The sequence below is a fragment of the Fusarium flagelliforme genome, assembly GCF_020744385.1.
Source record: "Fusarium flagelliforme strain FIESC 12 MPI-CAGE-AA-0113 chromosome Unknown B0J16scaffold_1, whole genome shotgun sequence".
Taxonomy (NCBI): domain Eukaryota; kingdom Fungi; phylum Ascomycota; class Sordariomycetes; order Hypocreales; family Nectriaceae; genus Fusarium; species Fusarium flagelliforme.
Window position 1 is genome coordinate 1,536,798 of NW_025763503.1, and position 19,013 is coordinate 1,555,810.

Below are 19,013 nucleotides of genomic sequence, written 5' to 3' on the forward strand. Positions count from 1 at the left end.
GTTGTTGCAATATTCAATGGCTCAAATATAAGGAATATTGGTATTTCTATCTTCCCTGGCTCATGATGAGAGTCTTGGGATATGTATGTTAAACCTAAAATCGCACCGCGATGCATCAAGCCTCTACAGTATCGACAAGGACAATAGGGGCCGAAAACAGATTGGTTGCTATGTTGCCATTTGACTCATGTTGAAAGAGCGAGGCATGCGTCAACAGCCAGTCCGACTCTGCAAAGAACTGTTAGCACAAGATCAAACCACAGGCTCTCATATCACTCACCTGCCCTCCTTCTCGTAAACCACATCGCTAATGACCTCCTTGTCTAGATCAGGGAACATGCCAGCCAGTGTTTCAACGACATTTGCATGCTCCGCGCGAGAGAGCCTTTGAGCTTCCGCCACTTCGGCACTAGCTTGTCGCGCGGCAGCCTCTTCTGCAGAGAGCACCTGCCTGGATGGCAGCTGCTGGGGTTCGAGAGGCTCCTCAAGATTCTGGCGCTCCTGCGGTGCTGGAGTCCGAGGTGCGCTGCTAGGACCTCCCAGAGACGGACCGGGCTCGTCAGAGAACATTCTTCCTATACTAGATAGCGGTCTCTGTATGGTCTTGAGAAGGCCAGTGATAGCAGCCTTCTCTTCGCCCGAGTAGTCGTCGTTCGATGTTGAACGGCGTGGTCCATCAAGAGAGGGGCGGGCTGATGACTCTCCCGGAGGAGGCCCTGACTTCTCGTTGAAGACTGGCTGCTGAGTGACTCGTGGTGATTGAGCATGCTTTTCAGCAATTGCTGAGACGGCCTCTTCTACATGCCTTTCAAATTCCTCATCAGTGATGGTCAACGTAGTTCGATCCATATTCTCAATGAACTGTACAGCACCCATCTAGAATAGTGTTAGAGGATTTCCGCTTTTCTGGTTCAACAAAACATACCAATGAGGATAAGTAATAGCCTGCTTCACCCCCAAGCTTTTCCTGGTTTCTGAAGCGTAGAATATACTGCACATTAGACACAAGATGCTCTGGATTTGATTGCAGAACAACATAGATAAGAAGGGGCATGAAGGAGTCAGCTGAGGAATCAGACTTGTTATGTTTTAGTAAACCTATTGTTGTTAGTATGCAAACCATCGGATACTAGGATCGCCTTACCAAAGATCACCTTACAACAGTTCAAGACACATATGATCTTGTCCCGCGGTGCCCTGTATGACTTGATTTTGAGAAGCTCTATAATCCAGTCAGTACATGTCAGTTTTGAGAATCGTGGGGGTTTCTGACCTTGTTGGGCCAGCTTCAAGAATCGACGTCCACTTTCGCCAACAGGGGGAATGTCCAAATGTTCTTCCCTCACCCAGCCATAGATGTTCATTTTCTGCCTAACAATATCATCCCTTTCAACATCTTCCTGATGCTGACCTCGTCGACCAGGACCAAGAGGAACATCCCCGCCCTTTCGCTTTGGCTTGGCCCCAGGGATCGGTTTGGGAGGTTGGATTGCAGGCGAAAATGTCTGCGTATACAGCCTGTTCATGACTAACTTTTCCATTCCCTCGCGAGCATTATCAAATTCGGCATCGGAAGCATCCCTCCAGACCTCGCACAGTGCCATTTTATTGGCAATGAAAGCTAGGAAATCTCCAATGATCTTAACCTGCTCATGGACCATCCATTGCCGCTTGCCAAATTCCGAAAGGAAAGACTTGAGGTACCTTGCCACGGGGTCTGCCTTCTTGTTTCGCAACTGCTCCAGGAATCTGTGAAAGTCGAAAGGCTGAGTAGGTTCTGGTTCGGGCTCAGGAGGAGGGGGCCGATGGGACTGCGCTGGTGAACTGGGCGAAGCAACGCTCATGGTCCGTTCCGCTTTAGGCCGTGGAGGCGTGCCATGTACACCGTCCTTGGGAGGAACAGGTGGTCCGAGATCCTCGATAGCAGAATCATTTGGTGTTTCAGCAGGAGGTGAACTTGTCGAAATGCTTAGACTCTGAAGCTGGTTCGATAGTGTTGGCGCAAGAGGCTCAAGGCTCGATTTACGGGGAGGATGCTGAACGGGATGTCCTAGCATAGGCGATGCAATCTCCAGCCTAGGGCTCATGACTTCTTCCTCGCCAGGGCCGCCGCCAAACTCGCTGAACTGTTCCATAATACTCTGGATCTCTGACCGAGAACCGCCTTCCTGCTCATCTTCGCTTATGTATCGTCTTTCATCATATTCGGCGTCTGATTTGGACGGAGAGACATCTCTAGAGATGTGGGAGCGTGCAGCATTTGAAGGTGTTCGCGAAGGTGGCTGCGAGGTTGTTGGGGTCGCAGGCGTGGGGTCAACATACGTGGATGGTTCGGCGGTGAGGTATTGAGTCGTGGTATCGTTCGACGGGGGCAACGTAATAGGCTTAATTCTGGATGCTGCTGAGGCGCGGGTGTTGGAAGGACCGTTCGAAGCTTGCTGGTCATCAGCTGCTTGCTTTCCCTTGGCCGTCTCTGAAGGCGCTTCCTCGGCGGCATCAGCATCGTCCTCGCGCGACTGAACGTTGGACGGCTGGTCGCCAAAATCAATCAGATTCTCCTCCTTCCCAGTATCAACCTCTATTTTCGGGCCATCGTCGTTGTCTGCGGTGTCGGACTTCCCTGTCGTAGGGTGCTGAGCAGACGTTACCTCAACATCAGGCTTGCTAGACAGCGTCTCTTCTAAGACAGGCTGGCCGGACGAAGATGTAGATTGCTCCGGCGGAGACATACAAAGGTTTCGGGGGTTTGGTGGTGAAGTAAGAAGGTTTAGGGGATCGAAGTTATTATGGCGAAGAATGTGAGACGGAGAAGAGTACCCATCCGCTGTCCTACAAAGGCTGAAGGCGCAAGCTATAGGTATCGTGGCTAAGCTAGCTACCTGATGAGATGGGACAACAGTGGATCGTCGCAATTTAGGTTAGATGTTGGAAGAAGCTTAGGTGATTTCGGAGATATTGAGTAGGGTCGCCAAATAATCCAAAGATAGGTACCCGTAGTTTATTATTTACTTGGCGAGGTTGTTGGGTCAGCGTTTTAAAATGCCTTTTGTCTGACTTTTGGAGCTTTACCTTTTGCCTCTGACGAATCTCAGATATGGATGGATGCCTCCCAACGGCACATGGCAGGACCCCTCCTTCTCCATCTTTCTACCTGCAGCTCCCGTCAGCTTTTTGGGTCAGGCGGCACTTGCGCTTGTTGGTGAAGCGGGGAAAACGGTCCTGCCAAGTTGGTCAAGTTGCACCTATTTACAAGGGGTCTTTAGTTGTGACGTCGCCACTGTTACAGTGGGTGTGCTCCCTGAGAATAGTGCCTGAGCATCTATTACCAGATCAGTAGCAGATCCATCTCACGATAACACGGCCTGATCCAAGCCATGAAATCTGGCAACCCAATATCTACACCTGCATACTCAGACGTTATCAAAGCATGTATCCAACTGTTAGACTGTACCGGTTTCAACCGCGATTTGGCCAAATTCTAGTCCTCTCTTAGTGAATGGATTAGATATGGTTTCGTTTTAACTAATTCCTTATGCCAACGGAGCTGAGCTGGTCTGAGCCACCACCAATACCCTCGCCGAAAGACTCATCACCCCCAGGCACATGAAGCTTCCCGACCTCGAGTGCATAAATAAATAAGGTTCTACTACTGATTTGAAGCAGGATATCTACTATCAAAACCAACCCATTACTGCTACCGTTTCATCTCATTATGACAACTGCACCACCTTCCGTACCTTATCGTCAAATCCGAGCTCACTACAACGATGCTACGATAACAGTCTACCAAGCCTACAAACAATCCATCGCCAAAGCCGCTGTAGAAACACAAAAGCTCAATGCATCACCAGATTTCAAACCAGGTCGCATGACCTGGATAAAGCCTAGTTGGGCCTGGATGATGTATCGTGCAGGCTACTCATTCAAAGACCCTGGCCAATCCCGCATTCTCGCCCTTCGTATGAAGCATGAGCACTTCATCAATCTTCTCGAAAGAGGCGTGCTATCAAGCCATGCACAAAGGCACAACCCAGAGGAGAAACGTGAGAAGTCGAGCGATGTGAGAATTCAGTGGGATCCTGAGCGGACACCGAAGCTGGAAGTGCTGCCGTATAGAAGTATCCAGATCGGTATCCCGGGAGTTCTGAGTGAGCAATGGGCGAACGAGTGGATTGCGGAGATTGAAGATGTCACGGACAAGGCACGTGAGTTGAAGAGAATGATCAACGAGCGACCTGATATTACCAGCGAGGAGCTCATGGCGCTGGGTCTGGTATTCGAGGAGAGGCTTTACGATGTACCAGAGTCAGTGCATACCAAGCTTGAGATGACCTTAGTTACCACACCGTAGCTTCAGGTATTTCCAACTGAATTATCATTATTGAAACCAGGAGACACTCTTCCTCTTACTCTCAATCTCTAGAGTCAGACTATAAAACAAGCTTGAATATCTGCTCTCGATCCCGATCCTGGCTCTTATCAAGTCCGGCACCATCCACTCATGCCTTCTCTGCGCCTTATCTATAACCCTTGTAAAATCCTGCCTTGCAATCCACGACTGTTCTTCGAATGCATACCACGGCAGGAAGTAAAGAGGTGTCGTTCGGAAAGGATTCGGCAACAGAGGCTCTAACCCTATCACTAAACATTGTTTAGAGTCGGCGTTGCCCAAGTCGAGTTCCAACACTCCAAGAACGACAGGTTCCTGCAATGAGCCAAGCGATGGTCCGGGTGCCAGATCAAAGTTGATCTCATAGGATTCTGGGGTTTGCGATGGCCCTTTGCGGGTATCGACAAAGTACTGCCATGTAGGTGACCGAGAGCGCACCCGAACCACCATTTTACTCTCTCTCTGAAGACCGTTGATTTCCGGACGAAATATGACCCCTTTCAAGTACCTCAAATCAGGCGTACTGTGTGGTACAAAGATTTTTCGAGGGATGGCCTCTTTCAAGATGAGAGTTTGACCACCCCTCATCATATTTATGAGTTCGTCAGGAAGAATGATGCTGTTCATCATGGACAGCGCAAGTATATCCGGTCGAATGCGTACAAAATGGGAATCTTTGTCCCATGCTGCTCTTTGAAGCAATATGGCTGGATTAATGGACGTTTGACCTCGGCGGAATTCGCAGTTCAAAAAGGCTAGGAAGATGCTTCCCGACTTATCGATGGGAAAGGGCGTCAAGGAAAGCTCAAGCTCCAGTCCGCGATTCGTCATTGATGTTGATACTCCTGAGCGCGAGGACAAATATTTTGACTTGTTAGGCATCAAGCCATTTAGATCCTTTGAAGTATGATCAATATCAAAAGCCGAAGGACTATTCGCAAGTAGACTCCAGTACGTCTTTCCCTCGACTCGATATCGAGGCTGTCGCCAGGCATATATGGATTCATCGTCGGTAGACTTGATAATCTCCTCCTGTAACCGCTTGAAAGCTTTGATCTGACCCTCACCATAGAGTAGAGGCATATTAATATCAAATATACCCAGCAGGCAATAAGCAATATCCTCAGGCCTTGTTGTTTCTCTCCCAGCAGCCCAATACATCTTCTCAGCAACCGAATACTGACCCAATTGTCTCTGCTTACTCTCCATCATATGATGCGTCGCATCGAGTAACTCCTCGTTGATTCCGGTGACAAGCTTGATATCGTCTTTGAGTTCTGACCTGGTCCCCATAGGTTCCCAGTCTTGTCCGTAAAAGATGATTTTCCCAGGTGCGATCAGCTCTTGTAGTGTCCAACCTCTTGTAAACCAGCGACTTTCCCTGAACGCCTTCTTTTTCTCTTCTTCGGATTCTGATGGCGGAACATCTTGGAGAAAAGCGATACAGAGCGTTGATTCAGCATACCAACGGAACATGGAGTTGATGGCTTCTGACAACTCAGCACTGCTGCTCTTGTCGATGCAGCAAGTGTCTATCCACAGGTAGTCCAGCTTCAGTGAGCGTGCCAGCTTACAGCTCTCTCGCAACTTGCTGTATCGGTCGAGTCCAAGCGCCTCTGCAGAGCCACCTGCGATCATGTCTTGAAAAGTGACCTCATCGTTGCCCCAGACGTGAGATAGAATTGCATATCGACGCGATCCTCCGGGGTAGAACTCTAGCTCTAGCGTTTCTGTGTTGATGAGTCTCATTATGAGGGACAGTGTAAGATTGAGCAGCGGTCGCTTCGATTTTTTTTTCAATGAGACTTGGCTAAGGGCGAAGCCATGAGGTTTCTCGAGCCAGGAGTCGTGAGTAACTTATTTCAAGCTGGTCATGTTGGAAGTTTTACAATGTGTAAATACATTGGTAAGCTAAAGACTCCAAGTTAGTTCATATCGAACTAAGACTTCGGAAACAGTGTTAATAGATGGAATAAGCACTGTGAATCTACAACATTTCAAGTATATACAGCAGAAGTAGGTGAGAAAGTCTAGTAAGAATAATTTTGGTGTCTTAATTAATATATCATACTAATCTCGTAACTTAATCATTACAGCTTTTCGTCATAACTTAACCGTTGACAATGGTACCGCCATTGCAGTGGATGGTCTGTCCACTAACACACGAACTGTCGCTTGACGCGAGGAAGACCACGCATGTAGCGATCTCTGAAGGCTGAGCAGGTCGTCCCATGGGGGCTGTGAAGTTCTTTTGCGCCTCGTCGTCCATCGTGGCGGGAATGAGAGGAGTCCAGACTGTGCATTGTTAGTGACATGACTACCAAATGGTTGAAAGCATGGGGAACATACCAGGTCCAGGAGCAACAGCGTTGACACGGATGCCCTTGCTAACATACTGGTTGCTGAGACCTCGGGTGAAGGAGATAATAGCACCCTTGGTGGAGGTATAGTCGAGGAGATCGGGACGGCCGATATAGGCGTTGATAGAGGCGTTGTTGATGATGGTGGCGCCGGTCTTCATGTGCGGTAGAGAGTATTTGGAGATGTAGAAGAAGGAGTGCATGTTGATGTTGAAAGTGTGAAGCCATTGCTCCTCGGGAAGGTCCTTGATGTCCTTGACAACCATTTGATCTGTTCCTTGTTAGTCACTACATAATAAGACAAATCCTGTCATGTCAACTTACAAGCAGCGTTGTTGAAGAGGATATCGATTCCGTTCATCTTCTCGATAGCAAAATCGACTAGCTTCTTGCAGTTCTCCTGCTTGGAGAGGTCGAGAGCGATGAGGTGAACCTTGGCTCCCTCACCCTCAACCTGCTTCTTGGTATCTTGAGCATCCTGTTCCTCCTCAGGTAGATAGGCAATGGTGATATCCGAAACGCCCTCTCGACCAAAGAGCAGAGCTGAAGCAGCACCGATACCGCTGTCACCTCCGGTGATCAAAGCCTTCTTGCCCTTGAGCTTTCCAGAGCCTTGGTATGTTCGCGAGTTACCACCGGCCTCAGGGAGCTCGTCTCGGGTGGCCTTGGGGTCAGGCATCTGCCTCTCGGTACCAGGGAAATCCTGGTGAGAGACAGGAATGTCCTTTTCTGATTCTCAGTTAGTTATCGTGCCAGTGAGCTGAGGTATCATGACTGGGAAGCTCTACCGTTCTTGAAGTTCTGAGTCGTCATTTCGAGTGATGTATTGGTCAATCTACAGCAAACTTTGAAGATTGAAAAAGAAAAAACAGCTTCTTCCAGAAATCTACAGGACCATTCTCTGTTTAATACCTGCCGCGCGCACGAACATACGGAGCTTTCAATCCGAATCCTGATGAAGATCGATCGATGACGACACTACAGTCAGGGTACTGTAGATACTTCTTCGTCACATTAACGGGGCCAACGACTGTGCTGACCCAACAGCTTCTTACTTTTTAAGTAGGTGGTCTTCTCCATCGTGATACGAGAGCTCCTCTCTGATGCCGCGTCAAAAAAATGAGCTAAAGAGCCAATCATCATGACCGGAAACCATGAGCCATGACGGTTGATGCTCGCCAGGCTTCTAGTGAATTTCGATTTATCCACGCGAATATGACGATACCTACCGTCAAAAAGAGGGGCGCGCATATGTACAGTACATGTACGTTGATAAGATATATCTTTCAATGTGCTTTCTGATTAGGCGGTTGTGACGTACAAAGTCACAAACAAATGGAACCATCAAAACGGCCATCGACGGGCTTCTATCCGTTCGGCACCATCCGGAGCGGCCCCACCTTTCCGGTCCGTAAACTAAATCAGCTAAAATCATGACGTCCGGCCGAGACTACCAGCCAGCTATGAGCATAATTCCGGTTGTGATACCTCATAGGCGACCCGTAACGATTCCGCGTTTGGTACTGTACCTGACTAAAGCTCAACTACAGCTAGTATGTTGAGCATCGAGTCATTGATGATAATTACTTCTGATCTTGAAATTAACCAAGTCAAAACATATCCATTGTTGGGTCACCTGAGTTCATCTAGCATAACAGAGATTGCGCATATCGCGTAGTGCAGCCGAAATTCCAGATTTAATAGCGCAAATTGAATGAACCGTCTAAGCAATCAATATCCCGTACATGGCGTGCCTTGAGTCAAGTCCACGCGTCTTGATTATCGTCGTATGTCCGCTCTCCCTTCACTACAGGCACTAGTGATGCTCATCTTTCAAATGCAATGCCATCCCAAGTTCAAATCGATAAATAATACCCAGAACGCCCGGTTCCGTGCCGTGTCGTGCCGTGCTCTACTCGCCGTCGATAATAGTATATGTTTGTTACAGAGCGATCGCGCCTCGGCGGCTTTCTCGGGCGTGGAGGAGTCCTTGGAGACCACAGAAGACGAAGAAAGCCTGTAGATATAGGTTAGAAACGAGTCGGAAGTTGAGATGATCTCGGAGACCAATCTGGGACGGAAGCACGTACAGCGTAAACAAGGACGGCAGTGAAGATGGTGCTTGCAACAGCCTTGCCATCCTCAGGGTCATTGACACCACCGGTAAACTCCTCGTGACCACTTCGATAAAGACCAGCAATAATGCTCAAGATGATCATGGCGAAGACGGAGAGAACGGTGCTGGAAGCTTCATGTTAGCCTTGTCATGATGGATGAAGACAGTTGGATTGGATGACGAACCATCCCCACGCGTTGAAAGCGCTGACAACGGGCTTCATGATGGGCGATTGGAGGAGAAGCTCGGCGGATGTTGTGCGATCGAGGTTCCGTTACGGGTGCTGAGGCGATGGATCGTTGGATGCGACTTAATCGATGGCTTTGGGCTGGTGATGCGTCAATGTGTCGCCGTTAAGCTCCTTTCCTGCCTCACTGGTAAGGCTGGGGTGCGCCACATCTAAGCACCGCCACATCTGACACGAGCCACAATATCAGTCATCCATGCTGGGCCGTGTAAGTGGGAATCCAATGTCGATCTCATGAGGGTTCTCTAATCTAAAATGTAACTCAAATTTGACCCATGGACCTGTCATCTGCATGTTCCCATGCTTATTTCCTATTGCTTTTTGTTAATTAATTGTGATACCCACCAAGTTTAGTGAGTAAGAGGTTCTGCGTGAGACCTCCACCTCTTGATCCTTCGGTGTGCTCATTACCCAGATGGCTTGCTTGGCTTGGTATGCGAAACTGCCAAGTTTGACCCAAGACGGGATTTTTAGACCCAGGACAGTGTAACCATATTCTCTTGGCTTACGAGAGGCAATCGCAAAGTTGGTGCGCAGTTTGTGTATTCTGAAACTTGTGGGATATCAAAGGAACGTGATAGACAACAGTGAACAGGGATGATTTATCCGTTGAATAGCACCATCACAATGTATACGGATTCACGTAGTAGAGAGTACAGTTGAGTGAGGGTCTTCTGACCTGGACTAAAAGAGCAGCTAAAACTTAGAACTTCGTGATCGAAGACGCTATTGAATGTTGCAGCATTGGTGCTGATGGAAAAGGTTAGCACTTTTGTTTCCTATTGGTGGTGCAAGCGACCTTGGCATTTAAGGTCTGGTAGCTTCACCTCCAATAGCTTCAGGAACGGTCAGCTACACGAAACGAAACAAAACGAGACGAAACGCCAAATAAGATGCGAATGTTTATATTGAAATGATCATCCGCATGCACTTTTTGTGTCACGCTTAAGCTCGAGCTTTTAACTTCTGACAATTTGACTCTACCTGAGAGAATAACATAACAGCCAAGACTGGAAACTGGTCATAGACTCCGAAATATTTCTCTCAATGGGGTAATTCCCAGGTTCGGAGGTAGATTGAAGGGAGTGTATCATGTTTAGATCTCTTTTGTTATGCCATCATTACGCATACAGCTGGTGTAACATAACCACCATCGCAGGGTGCAATAGTGGTGATCACTGTGATCCATGACTGATTGAGAGTTGTTTAGATGCTGCCTCTCCGTGCAATGTTACGCAGGCCCTTCTGTCAGCGATGCACTGCCCCAGCAAACGAAAACACGGGGCCCGAAAGAGATCGTAGCTGGTATGATCCTTTTTGCTTGCTTTTTTTGTGCCATGGGCTCTGGTCCTGTTTGAATCAAAGCGGGAAACAAAGGGAATGGATAGGCGCCTGTGCCCTTTGAAACAAGCGAATACAGAGCACAACACAACAGAAACGATATGCAAAGTGTGATGCAAATGCAAAGCTAAGCCACGTTGACAGTGAATACGGGCTCTCGCGGAACAGTGAGCCGTGAGCACCAATCGTTGAGCTGACATGCCTTGCCCCAGAGACTATACTATCGTATGGATTGCATTGCATGCTGCAGGGCCCAAAGAATGGATCGTCTCTTACTCTCCCTGTGTTCCCTCCCAGTTGGACAGTAACATCAATTCGTTGGGAAGGATAAAAAATGTCTTGGCTATAGAGACGGGAAAACAGGGACTCCTCCATTTAGGCGGCATATTGTATGAATGGATGGGATGGTTATTTGCCGTAACATCCATGTCTTGTCAAGCTTGTTTTTGGCAATCTATGTTGAATAATCGCCATGGAGGCTAGCCAGGTAGTAGCCTGTAGTAGCCTGTAATCCCTAGTCAACGCCGCCAAACCAATGATGACGCTCAGGCTTGGCAATCCAGAGCTTCAGCGCTTCCCGCTATATATAGACCACCTCAGCCTTCCTCCTCCTACTACTTTTACTTTGACACTGTCACTATTCCCTCTTCTCTCATCTTAACTCATTGATTCACCTTTTGAGCCAGTCTCAGAACCTAAATTAATTTGTCAGACCCTAGTGGTTCATTCGCTCGCCTTTCTTAATATCGCCAGTTGCACCACCTACTCGCTTACAGCTTACAGCTTACACCTCACACCTCACATCAACAACTTATTCAGTATGCGCGCTCAAGCTCTCGCAGCCGTTCTTCTCTCGGCTTATGCCGGCCAGGTTGTTGCTCAGGATGCTCCTCGAGTCAACGACAACCCTCCTGGAGTTGGATTCAAGGCTACTTTCCCCGAGGAGCCCTTCTTCAAGGAGGCTGCCATTGAAGGAAACGTCAAGGGAGAGATTTACGCCCAAGCTACCGACTCTGGACAGGGCGTGAAGTTCAAGGTCAAGTTCAGCAACCTCCCCAAGGAGGGTGGACCTTTCAGTAAGTCAAGTCTAAATCTCACCATGAATCATTTATACTGACCTTGACAAAGCCTACCACATTCACGTTGACCCCGTCCCTGCCAACGGCAACTGCACTGCGACTCTCGCCCATCTCGATCCTTTTGCTCGCGGCGAGGACCCTCCCTGCGATCCCAAGGACCCTGCCTCTTGCCAGGTCGGAGATAACAGTGGCAAGCATGGAAAGATCACAAGCGACCCCTACGAGGCCGAGTACATTGACTACTACGCCTCTACCAAGGAGGGTATCGGTGCTTTTTTCGGCAACCGTTCTATCGTCTTCCACTACGCCAACAAGACTCGCATCACATGCGCCAACTTTGTCTCCCAGATCAAGCCTCCTGCCACCAACGAGTCTTACTCTGCTCCGGCTTATCTGCCTACGCCCACCGAGACTGTCGCTTTGACACCTACCCCCAGCTCTGAAGCACCTGTCTCTACTGCGACCGACGTTGTTGGCCCCAACGCTGGCTCTTCGCTGGTTGCTCCTATCAACCTGGCCCTGGCCGGTGTCATGGCGCTCGCTTTCGCTCTGTAATCGAATTCAATGATGGAAATGGGTCTGATACCAAGGCGTGATGTTTTCGATTCCTTTATTGTACATTTATACTTCTATCATGGAGGTACATTACTTTTTCTTCTTACCTGATTAGGCTTGCCTAGTACTGGCCGCAGGGGTGTTTTAGGGCTACGGACAGACAGAAAATAAAATGAATTCTTTCTTATGACCTTCAACGGCTGTGGCTTATCGCTAAGTGAATGTTTATACAAGTTGACTGTTGGAATCAACGGTTTGAGGCTTGGAGGATGGAGCCTGCAAGATGGGTCTTGATGTAGCAGGAAACTTGACTGTACAAGACTGCGAAGTTACTGATCTTATGCTTGTCCCTCAAAAGCAAATAACATGGCAATACCTTGGATGTAAACTAGGCTGCTTACCACAGATTATAGTCGATGTACCTGTATGTTCATGGGTGACAAGTTAAGCTTGATCCACTGCTGACAGGATTTATACAGTAGTTCATCGTTTCGGAGTTTTAACTTATTGTTTAAATCTTCTCATATCAGAACTCAACTTTCTCGCCAGTCAGATTGCCCAATTCAAACTGTCTGCAAGACTGTGTAACAATAATCAGACGTTGTCACCCAAATGATTGAGCGACAACAGTAAAGAGAATCTCGATCTTTTGACTCTAAATGGAACTGGCCGAATGCTACTTACTATCAGGTACCCAGTCTTGTAGGTTTATAAGTTAAGATTGGTCGTTGTCAAGTCCGTCGGAGCTTACCATTCCGCATACTGCTGTGTTCCGTGTTGAGATATGATATGATCTTACACACGTCTTTACATACTTGCTTAATTCCGAGGTCATCTACCACATACTATCACACTCTGATTCTCGTTTAGTAACGTTATGCATACTTGATCTCTCATATTTTCTGATTATACCGCCCCCGATGAATGAGAATCCATCATCCAAACCTGCACAGATCACCAGTCCGAGGCCCGGGCCTAGCGCAATGCAACCATCACTAGGGCTGACGGTCCAAAGATTTAGACTGCATTCTTGTCTCAGCTTAGGAACTCGAATATGGTAATTCCTGGGGCCGCTCTCAGCCTCTCAGCCTCTCAGCAGCTATTAGTAGTGTTGCCAAGAGCGAATCCAGTTACCAGCTCCGATGCTGCAGGCTGCGTAGCTGCATCGCCTCACTCTGACGATCGACAATTCGCTGGAGGCTTGCTTCTAGTCTTTCATGATCCAGACATGGGTTCCAGACCACGGAGAATAAGAGACGGAATCACCCCCGCAAGAGAAGATGTGTGTGTGTGAATGTTGAGCTGACCTTATGGGCTTGTCATAGGTTAACTCCGGTTGGATACTCAGTTTGAATAGCTGGTTACTCTCCGCTCCAGAAAGGGTATGAGAAGTCTATTTCTTGATTCCAGAGGCACCTGAACAATCCGGTTTTGTCATACGTGTCTCATTTCGATCAATTGTTTATAGCCGAGGCTGTCTCAGCTCTTCTTGATTTAGTCGCGGCCACCATCTCGACTCTTGCACATTGTTGCTACTCATCTTCAGCTTGCAACACCATCGATATGCCTTTCTCAACCATGGTAAGCTATATCTGCGGCTCACAAGACATAAAACATAGGTCTTATAGTCCCGGCATTCTTTTACAATGCAGTCATGGAATAGACCCTATCACTATTGACCGTCAACACGTCCTATATGTCTCCGAGTTTACTGGTTTACTGACATCTAGTCTAGAAAAACCCAGATACTACGATAGAAACCCTTTCAGGTTTACATACAACCAGAAAGATCATGGAGTATAACTCATCTGTCGAAGAATTCCGAGATGATGAGTATCCGAATATGGCCCAAGGTGTGCCAAATCCCACCCACCCTCAATCCTTCAACTTCACTAATGCAGGACTTTTACAGGGGCTTATCTCGATCACGGAGGGACAACCATATATGCCAGATCTCTTATAGCTGGCTTCTCTCAGGCAATGATAGGTAACCTCTGGGGCAATCCGCACTCCGAAAACCTCCCTGCAAAGCTGTCGGGTGAGATGGTGGACAGCATCCGTGCAAAGACACTCGACTTTCTAGGCGCAGACCCAGAGCATTTCGATCTTGTATTCGTGGCCAACGCTACGGCGGGTATTAAGCTTGTTGCTGACGCTTTTCGTGACTTGGGTGACAAAACACCAAGTAAAGGCTTCTGGTACGGATGTCATAGAGAAGCACATACCAGCCTTATTGGTATACGAGCACTGGCGCCAGGAGACTACCACTGTTTCAACGATGATGAGAGTGTCGAGGAATGGATCTCTCGGCCTTTCAACTGTCCGAAACAGACCCGAAAAGGATACCCATCAAGTCTGGGCTTATTCGCATATCCAGGTCAATCGAATCTTAGTGGACGCCGCTTACCAAAGACTTGGCCAAGAAGGATTCGCAAACACCCTCAACTTCGAAATACATATACCCTTTTCGACGCAGCGGCTTTGGCCATGACAAGCTCGTTGAGCTCCCTGTTCGAAGACCCCTCAGGCGCACCTGATTTTACTTGCCTCTCGCTTTACAAAATCTTTGGGTTTCCTGATTTGGGAGCTCTGGTTGTCAGACGAGCTTCCGGGCATATTCTGTGCCTGAGAAGATATTTTGGTGGAGGAACAGTTGCTCAGCTGTCGCCATTGCAAGATACGCGGGTGATGAAGAAAGTGCCCGGTCTCGGCAATAAACACATGACATGGAATATTCATGACGGACTCGAAGATGGCACACTACCTTTTCACAGTATTTTGGCGCTTGGCATTGCAATCGATACGCATCTTAGGCTATATGGATCTATGGTAAGCCATAACGAATAAAAGTAAGCGACTTGTGCTGACACTCACGCAGGATGTCATATCTCGCCATTGTAGCTACCTCGCTCGCTCTTTATACGAACGTTTAGCGGATCTCAAGCATAGGGACGGGTCCCCCGTGGTCGAGCTGTACGCTGATGAACCTGTCATGTATGGCGACCCTTCAGCACAAGGGCCAACTTTTGCTTTCAACATAATGAGGGAGGACGGATCTTACGTACCTTGGACGGAGGTGGAAAGGCTCGCCAATAATGCTGGGGTATATATCCGAGCAGGAGGTAAGCGTACTGCACTATCCTTGCTGACAACTGCTGACACTGTATTTCCAAGGTGTCTGTTGCCCTGGGGGAGTATCTCGAGCTTTGAACTACGAAGAATGGGAGTGGGATCGCATCTTCTCAAGTGGCCACGCCTGTGGTTCAAGTGAAATGGCAGTTGTACACAACAAACCGACTGGGTAAGTTAGACCAAGACAAGACTGGTATATCAACTGCTAACGCATACAGTATCGTTCGCGCGAGTCTAGGTGCCATGACTACCAAGCGAGATATAGAGGCTTTTGTTTCGTTCCTTCGAAACGAGTTTGTCTTCAAAAACACATCTATGCCATTACTATTGGGAACATCAAAGGAATTGCCACTAAGAGAGACATTTCCCTATATGATGCGAAACGTATCTGACATGGAGAGTTTGGTAAGCTAAAATGGGTGAGGTTTGAGATATCTTGATAGAGCCTGGGGGTAATTCGTTCTCAACCATGTTGAATTAACAACAAAGTCTAAAATAAAACATCATTCATGTTGAAGTAATTCTTTGTTCTTGTAGTCTTTACAAATCGTGAATATTTGAGATCATATATACTGCTGCACTTGCACTTATATACATGGGTTAGCCCGTGGGGGTTGTACCATACCTACCTCGGTACCTAGTATGTGGATATCACCTTTGAAGTCCATATTAATTAATTCTTCACCACAGCCAACGATGAGTAGCTATTGACGATTCAGTGCAAATCCTATCACTTTTGTGGATTAAACACAGAGTTACAGTTAATGAGTTTCTCTGTCATGTAACGTACCTATCAAACAACCTCCAATGTCTTCTGTTGACGCTAGTTACACTTCGCTTATTGTCATTGACCTGACCTTCCTTATCATGGAACATCCATCTCAAGTACCTTCACGTGATTTTCCATCATAGCAACTTCACAGAAAGAAACAGCGACAATTATCGGCGGACATTCACAACCCCAGGCACAATCAGTGCAAAAGAGAAAAGTGATATAATATTTCATCTTCAGCCGCGATATTCACTATCTTCTCTTTTTCTTCGTATCTATCAAATCTACTGGCACTTCTACTTTTCTCTCTCTTTTCTCATCTCATCTCGTCCCTCATGAAATCATCGCGACTAGATTCTCTACCCATACCCCACGTCGTCAATTCCAGCGCACACCCTTGATCTTTTCTACGCATGCGGCCTGCGCACGACAATTGAGATTCCTCTACAATTGCATGCCGCATACGAATTGACCTACTTCTGTCTACAGCATTCATGCTATTGTTTTGATCGCAACAATGGCGAAGAAAAAGAGCAAGCAAGCTACTGCTGCTGAGGGGCAGAATGCGACTCTCGATCAAGTTTCGCAGACCCAGACACAGCCTTCCAGCACTACGACCACAAATTCAAGCGCAAATGGAGTTCAGAAGAAGAAAGCAAAAGCCTCTAAGGAATTGTCCTCAGCTTCTTCTTCACAGACACTCAACATTTGCCGGAACAAGTAGGTCCATTGAAATCTTGACGCTGTCAGGTCTGCTCAATGAGCTGCCATTTGCGATTTGTTGGGTGCACGCCGTTGACGCTCAACTTTACCTAGGCATTGGCGATACATTTCTTCCTACCATGGACCCTGGCTGCAGATGCCTATAGAGATTCTCGAAACAATCGCAAACATCAACTACAACACCCCGCGACCTCGTCCTATCGACCCGGCCGTCCTGTTCGATCTGCTCAAGATCCGCCGTCTCGTTGACGAAGCCACAAATCTCGCTGTGAGAGCTGCTAGTGACATTGCCTCACCAGTGTTGACCAACGTACATGGTGGTTTGCCCGGATCAGGGTCCATGTCTGCGCTGGGCATGACAGGTCCAGGGCATGGGATGAAATTGAGTCATAAGCGCAAGTCGCAGATGAGAGAGCAGGCAAGCCAGAAGCTTAGTCGCGCATACCATCTAGACGAAATCGCTTGCAGTGTTGCGACAATGCAGGGCGCATCAACGATAGAGGAAATTGGTGCCGTGGTATTGCAGCGCAACCCACAAGATCCGGATGCTAAATATGTACATTTTTTCCATGAGAAGATACCCTCACGCCAGTTGGCCGAGTCTACCAGCCTACAGCCTTTGACCGAGATTATATCTGAGAGGCCCAACGAAAGTGAGGCCCTACGCACTCGCGCCATCGTCAGGACCTTCAAGGAAGACTATGAAGGTGCTGCACAAGACCTGACAACCGCCCTCGCCGTATGTCGAATACACCAACAACCACACCGACCAAGTGAGGAAGTCAATTCACAGCAGTTGCAGACAGGAAAACGTTGGCGCCAAGAGGTTGTCCCAGCCGAGAAAGATCAACCGAGTAGTTTAGAAATCCAGCTGTCCTTCCTGCGTGCCACAACGTACTTGTCTCTAGCATGCCAACACATTGAGCACGGCCTCTCTCTGAACCAGAAACAGAATGGTCATGTGGATTCAGCAAAGTCGAATGCCAAAGTCGATGCAGAATCCGACGGTCAGGAATCACAGAAGCACGACGAAAACTCTCTCCTTAAACAGACCGAGGCGCGGAAGCTTGTCAAGAAATACGCAAAGTGGGCGCTCCGGGATTTACTCACCTACCTCTCACATTTCGAGTATGCGCCCAACCTGCCAAACTTAATCGCAAAGGATTTCAATGACCGTGTGAACCTATCTGCGCAGGGTGCGCGCAATCCTCGGCCATCGGAAGCGACATACCTCCTCGAACCACACACCACCTACAACCTCGCCGAGCTCTTCGCTTCTGTTCCCCCATCAGATCTGCCTCCTTACCCCAATGAGGAGGTCACAAGCCCCAACCGACAAACTCAGTTGCCAGATCCCCCGACAACATGCGAATTGTTGACTTACCACCCCCTGATGACTGATGCCCTTCACTCACTCCTCCTTTGTCACTGTCTCATCCAAACTTCAGCGAAGGAGGTACAGCGCCACACCTATATGGCGGCACGGTTGATTCGCCTGGCTGATGGGTACCCGATATTCCAAGCGAGCCGCTCTCCAGCCCGGTCTGACTGGTTAGAAGTCCTCCGTCGCGCCGACGACAGCTGGCTACAGCTTAGTGCATCATGGGACACTCTCTGTACGCCCGCACCACTCCCTCTTCACTACGATACCTTGCCACCTGGTGCAGCGAACATGCACACCGGCGCCTCTCGCAAGGAGGCCGCTGCCGCCGCCGCGTCTTTGATCAATGGGGGCTCCAACGCTGACAAATCTGTGCCAAGCGCTGAGGAGCAGCGCCGACTTCGTATGCGTGAACGTGACCAGCGAGTCCGTCTTGCTCTCAGCGACCAGAGAGTTTGCGACGAGGATACATTTCGCGCAGCTATCGAGGCCCAAGAGAAGCGCGCAGAGCAAGAAGATCGTGCAGCTGCTGCCGCAGCCGCAGCCAGAGAGGCCTCGCCTGATGGTGCATCCAATCCCGACGCACACCCGAAGCGATGGGTTATTGACGATAGCAAAGAGTACCCTGTCTGTACTGCGAGGGCTACACTCATCGCACAGTGGGTTTGCGAAGCACCCGTTGTCACGGGTACTACAAGGCGCAAGAAGCGGACCAAGAGGCCTGAAGGCAAAGCAGATACATTGGTCGCTTCTGCAGAGAAGATGAGTCTCAAAGATGATGCAGTGGCGGGAACGTAACACCATTTCTGAGCGATCCGGCATTGCTTGGCAGCGTATTCATGGCAGCGCAAGTAGCTCACTAATCATCTTCTCAGTGTAGTTATCAAGAGTATGCAGTATATCTGAATGATCTCTGG

The 19,013-nt window shown here is 48.5% G+C and overlaps 7 protein-coding genes across 7 annotated transcripts; 3 read left to right on the forward strand and 4 right to left on the reverse strand.

Moving 5' to 3' along the window:
- Positions 1-61: 61 nt before the first annotated feature.
- Positions 62-2,911, reverse strand: B0J16DRAFT_7165 (uncharacterized protein). Its single transcript, XM_046134362.1, has 5 exons — positions 1,274-2,911; positions 1,145-1,222; positions 926-1,098; positions 281-876; positions 62-228 (listed from the first exon to the last, which is right to left on the reverse strand). Exons 1-5 carry the CDS (start codon positions 2,727-2,729, stop codon positions 186-188), a joined length of 2,346 nt encoding a protein of 781 aa, XP_045988479.1. The 5' UTR covers positions 2,730-2,911; the 3' UTR covers positions 62-185.
- Positions 2,912-3,524: 613 nt separating this feature from the next.
- On the forward strand, positions 3,525-4,364 carry B0J16DRAFT_7157 (uncharacterized protein). The gene has a single exon (XM_046134361.1). It carries the CDS (start codon positions 3,713-3,715, stop codon positions 4,349-4,351), a length of 639 nt encoding a protein of 212 aa, XP_045988480.1. The 5' UTR covers positions 3,525-3,712; the 3' UTR covers positions 4,352-4,364.
- B0J16DRAFT_7156 (heterokaryon incompatibility protein-domain-containing protein) lies at positions 4,365-6,273 on the reverse strand. Its single transcript, XM_046134359.1, has one exon. It carries the CDS (start codon positions 6,137-6,139, stop codon positions 4,379-4,381), a length of 1,761 nt encoding a protein of 586 aa, XP_045988481.1. The 5' UTR covers positions 6,140-6,273; the 3' UTR covers positions 4,365-4,378.
- A 167-nt stretch (positions 6,274-6,440) lies between these two features.
- Positions 6,441-7,640, reverse strand: B0J16DRAFT_277771 (uncharacterized protein). Its single transcript, XM_046123819.1, has 4 exons — positions 7,539-7,640; positions 7,075-7,479; positions 6,740-7,021; positions 6,441-6,685 (listed from the first exon to the last, which is right to left on the reverse strand). The coding sequence occupies exons 1-4, from the start codon at positions 7,561-7,563 to the stop codon at positions 6,501-6,503; spliced, it is 897 nt and encodes a 298-aa protein (XP_045988482.1). The 5' UTR covers positions 7,564-7,640; the 3' UTR covers positions 6,441-6,500.
- A 713-nt stretch (positions 7,641-8,353) lies between these two features.
- Positions 8,354-9,201, reverse strand: B0J16DRAFT_326808 (uncharacterized protein). Its single transcript, XM_046126046.1, has 3 exons — positions 9,052-9,201; positions 8,841-8,991; positions 8,354-8,767 (listed from the first exon to the last, which is right to left on the reverse strand). The coding sequence occupies exons 1-3, from the start codon at positions 9,087-9,089 to the stop codon at positions 8,693-8,695; spliced, it is 264 nt and encodes an 87-aa protein (XP_045988483.1). The 5' UTR covers positions 9,090-9,201; the 3' UTR covers positions 8,354-8,692.
- Positions 9,202-11,086: 1,885 nt separating this feature from the next.
- Positions 11,087-12,319, forward strand: B0J16DRAFT_366127 (superoxide dismutase). Its single transcript, XM_046130075.1, has 2 exons — positions 11,087-11,530; positions 11,583-12,319. The coding sequence occupies exons 1-2, from the start codon at positions 11,275-11,277 to the stop codon at positions 12,086-12,088; spliced, it is 762 nt and encodes a 253-aa protein (XP_045988484.1). The 5' UTR covers positions 11,087-11,274; the 3' UTR covers positions 12,089-12,319.
- A 1,558-nt stretch (positions 12,320-13,877) lies between these two features.
- On the forward strand, positions 13,878-18,894 carry B0J16DRAFT_260639 (pyridoxal phosphate-dependent transferase; the record flags this gene model as incomplete). Its single annotated transcript, XM_046123255.1, has 9 exons — positions 13,878-13,941; positions 14,001-14,917; positions 14,967-15,210; positions 15,263-15,389; positions 15,439-15,620; positions 15,925-16,063; positions 16,482-16,712; positions 16,809-18,376; positions 18,524-18,894. Coding segments are annotated over 9 exons (3,843 nt in total), but the record flags the coding sequence as incomplete, so codon positions are not given.
- Between the last annotated feature and the right edge of the window lie 119 nt (positions 18,895-19,013).

Bases quoted from the DNA above. Each gene is read 5' to 3' on its own strand.
- B0J16DRAFT_7165 (XM_046134362.1), bottom strand. From the start codon at position 2,729: ATGTCTCCGCCGGAGCAATCTACATCTTCGTCCGGCCAGCCTGTCTTA. The intron at 877-925 runs GTATGTTTTGTT...ACACTATTCTAG, and splicing joins GCTATTACTTATCCTCATTG to ATGGGTGCTGTACAGTTCAT. The intron at 229-280 runs GTGAGTGATATG...AGTTCTTTGCAG, and splicing joins GTTTACGAGAAGGAGGGCAG to AGTCGGACTGGCTGTTGACG.
- B0J16DRAFT_7157 (XM_046134361.1), top strand. From the start codon at position 3,713: ATGACAACTGCACCACCTTCCGTACCTTATCGTCAAATCCGAGCTCAC.
- B0J16DRAFT_7156 (XM_046134359.1), bottom strand. From the start codon at position 6,139: ATGAGACTCATCAACACAGAAACGCTAGAGCTAGAGTTCTACCCCGGA.
- B0J16DRAFT_277771 (XM_046123819.1), bottom strand. From the start codon at position 7,563: ATGACGACTCAGAACTTCAAGAACG. The intron at 7,480-7,538 runs GTAGAGCTTCCC...ACTGAGAATCAG, and splicing joins GACTCAGAACTTCAAGAACG to AAAAGGACATTCCTGTCTCT. The intron at 6,686-6,739 runs GTATGTTCCCCA...AACAATGCACAG, and splicing joins CGCTGTTGCTCCTGGACCTG to TCTGGACTCCTCTCATTCCC.
- B0J16DRAFT_326808 (XM_046126046.1), bottom strand. From the start codon at position 9,089: ATGAAGCCCGTTGTCAGCGCTTTCAACGCGTGGGGATG. The intron at 8,992-9,051 runs GTTCGTCATCCA...TGAAGCTTCCAG, and splicing joins GCTTTCAACGCGTGGGGATG to CACCGTTCTCTCCGTCTTCG. The intron at 8,768-8,840 runs GTACGTGCTTCC...CTATATCTACAG, and splicing joins CTGCCGTCCTTGTTTACGCT to GCTTTCTTCGTCTTCTGTGG.
- B0J16DRAFT_366127 (XM_046130075.1), top strand. From the start codon at position 11,275: ATGCGCGCTCAAGCTCTCGCAGCCGTTCTTCTCTCGGCTTATGCCGGC. The intron at 11,531-11,582 runs GTAAGTCAAGTC...ACCTTGACAAAG, and splicing joins CAAGGAGGGTGGACCTTTCA to CCTACCACATTCACGTTGAC.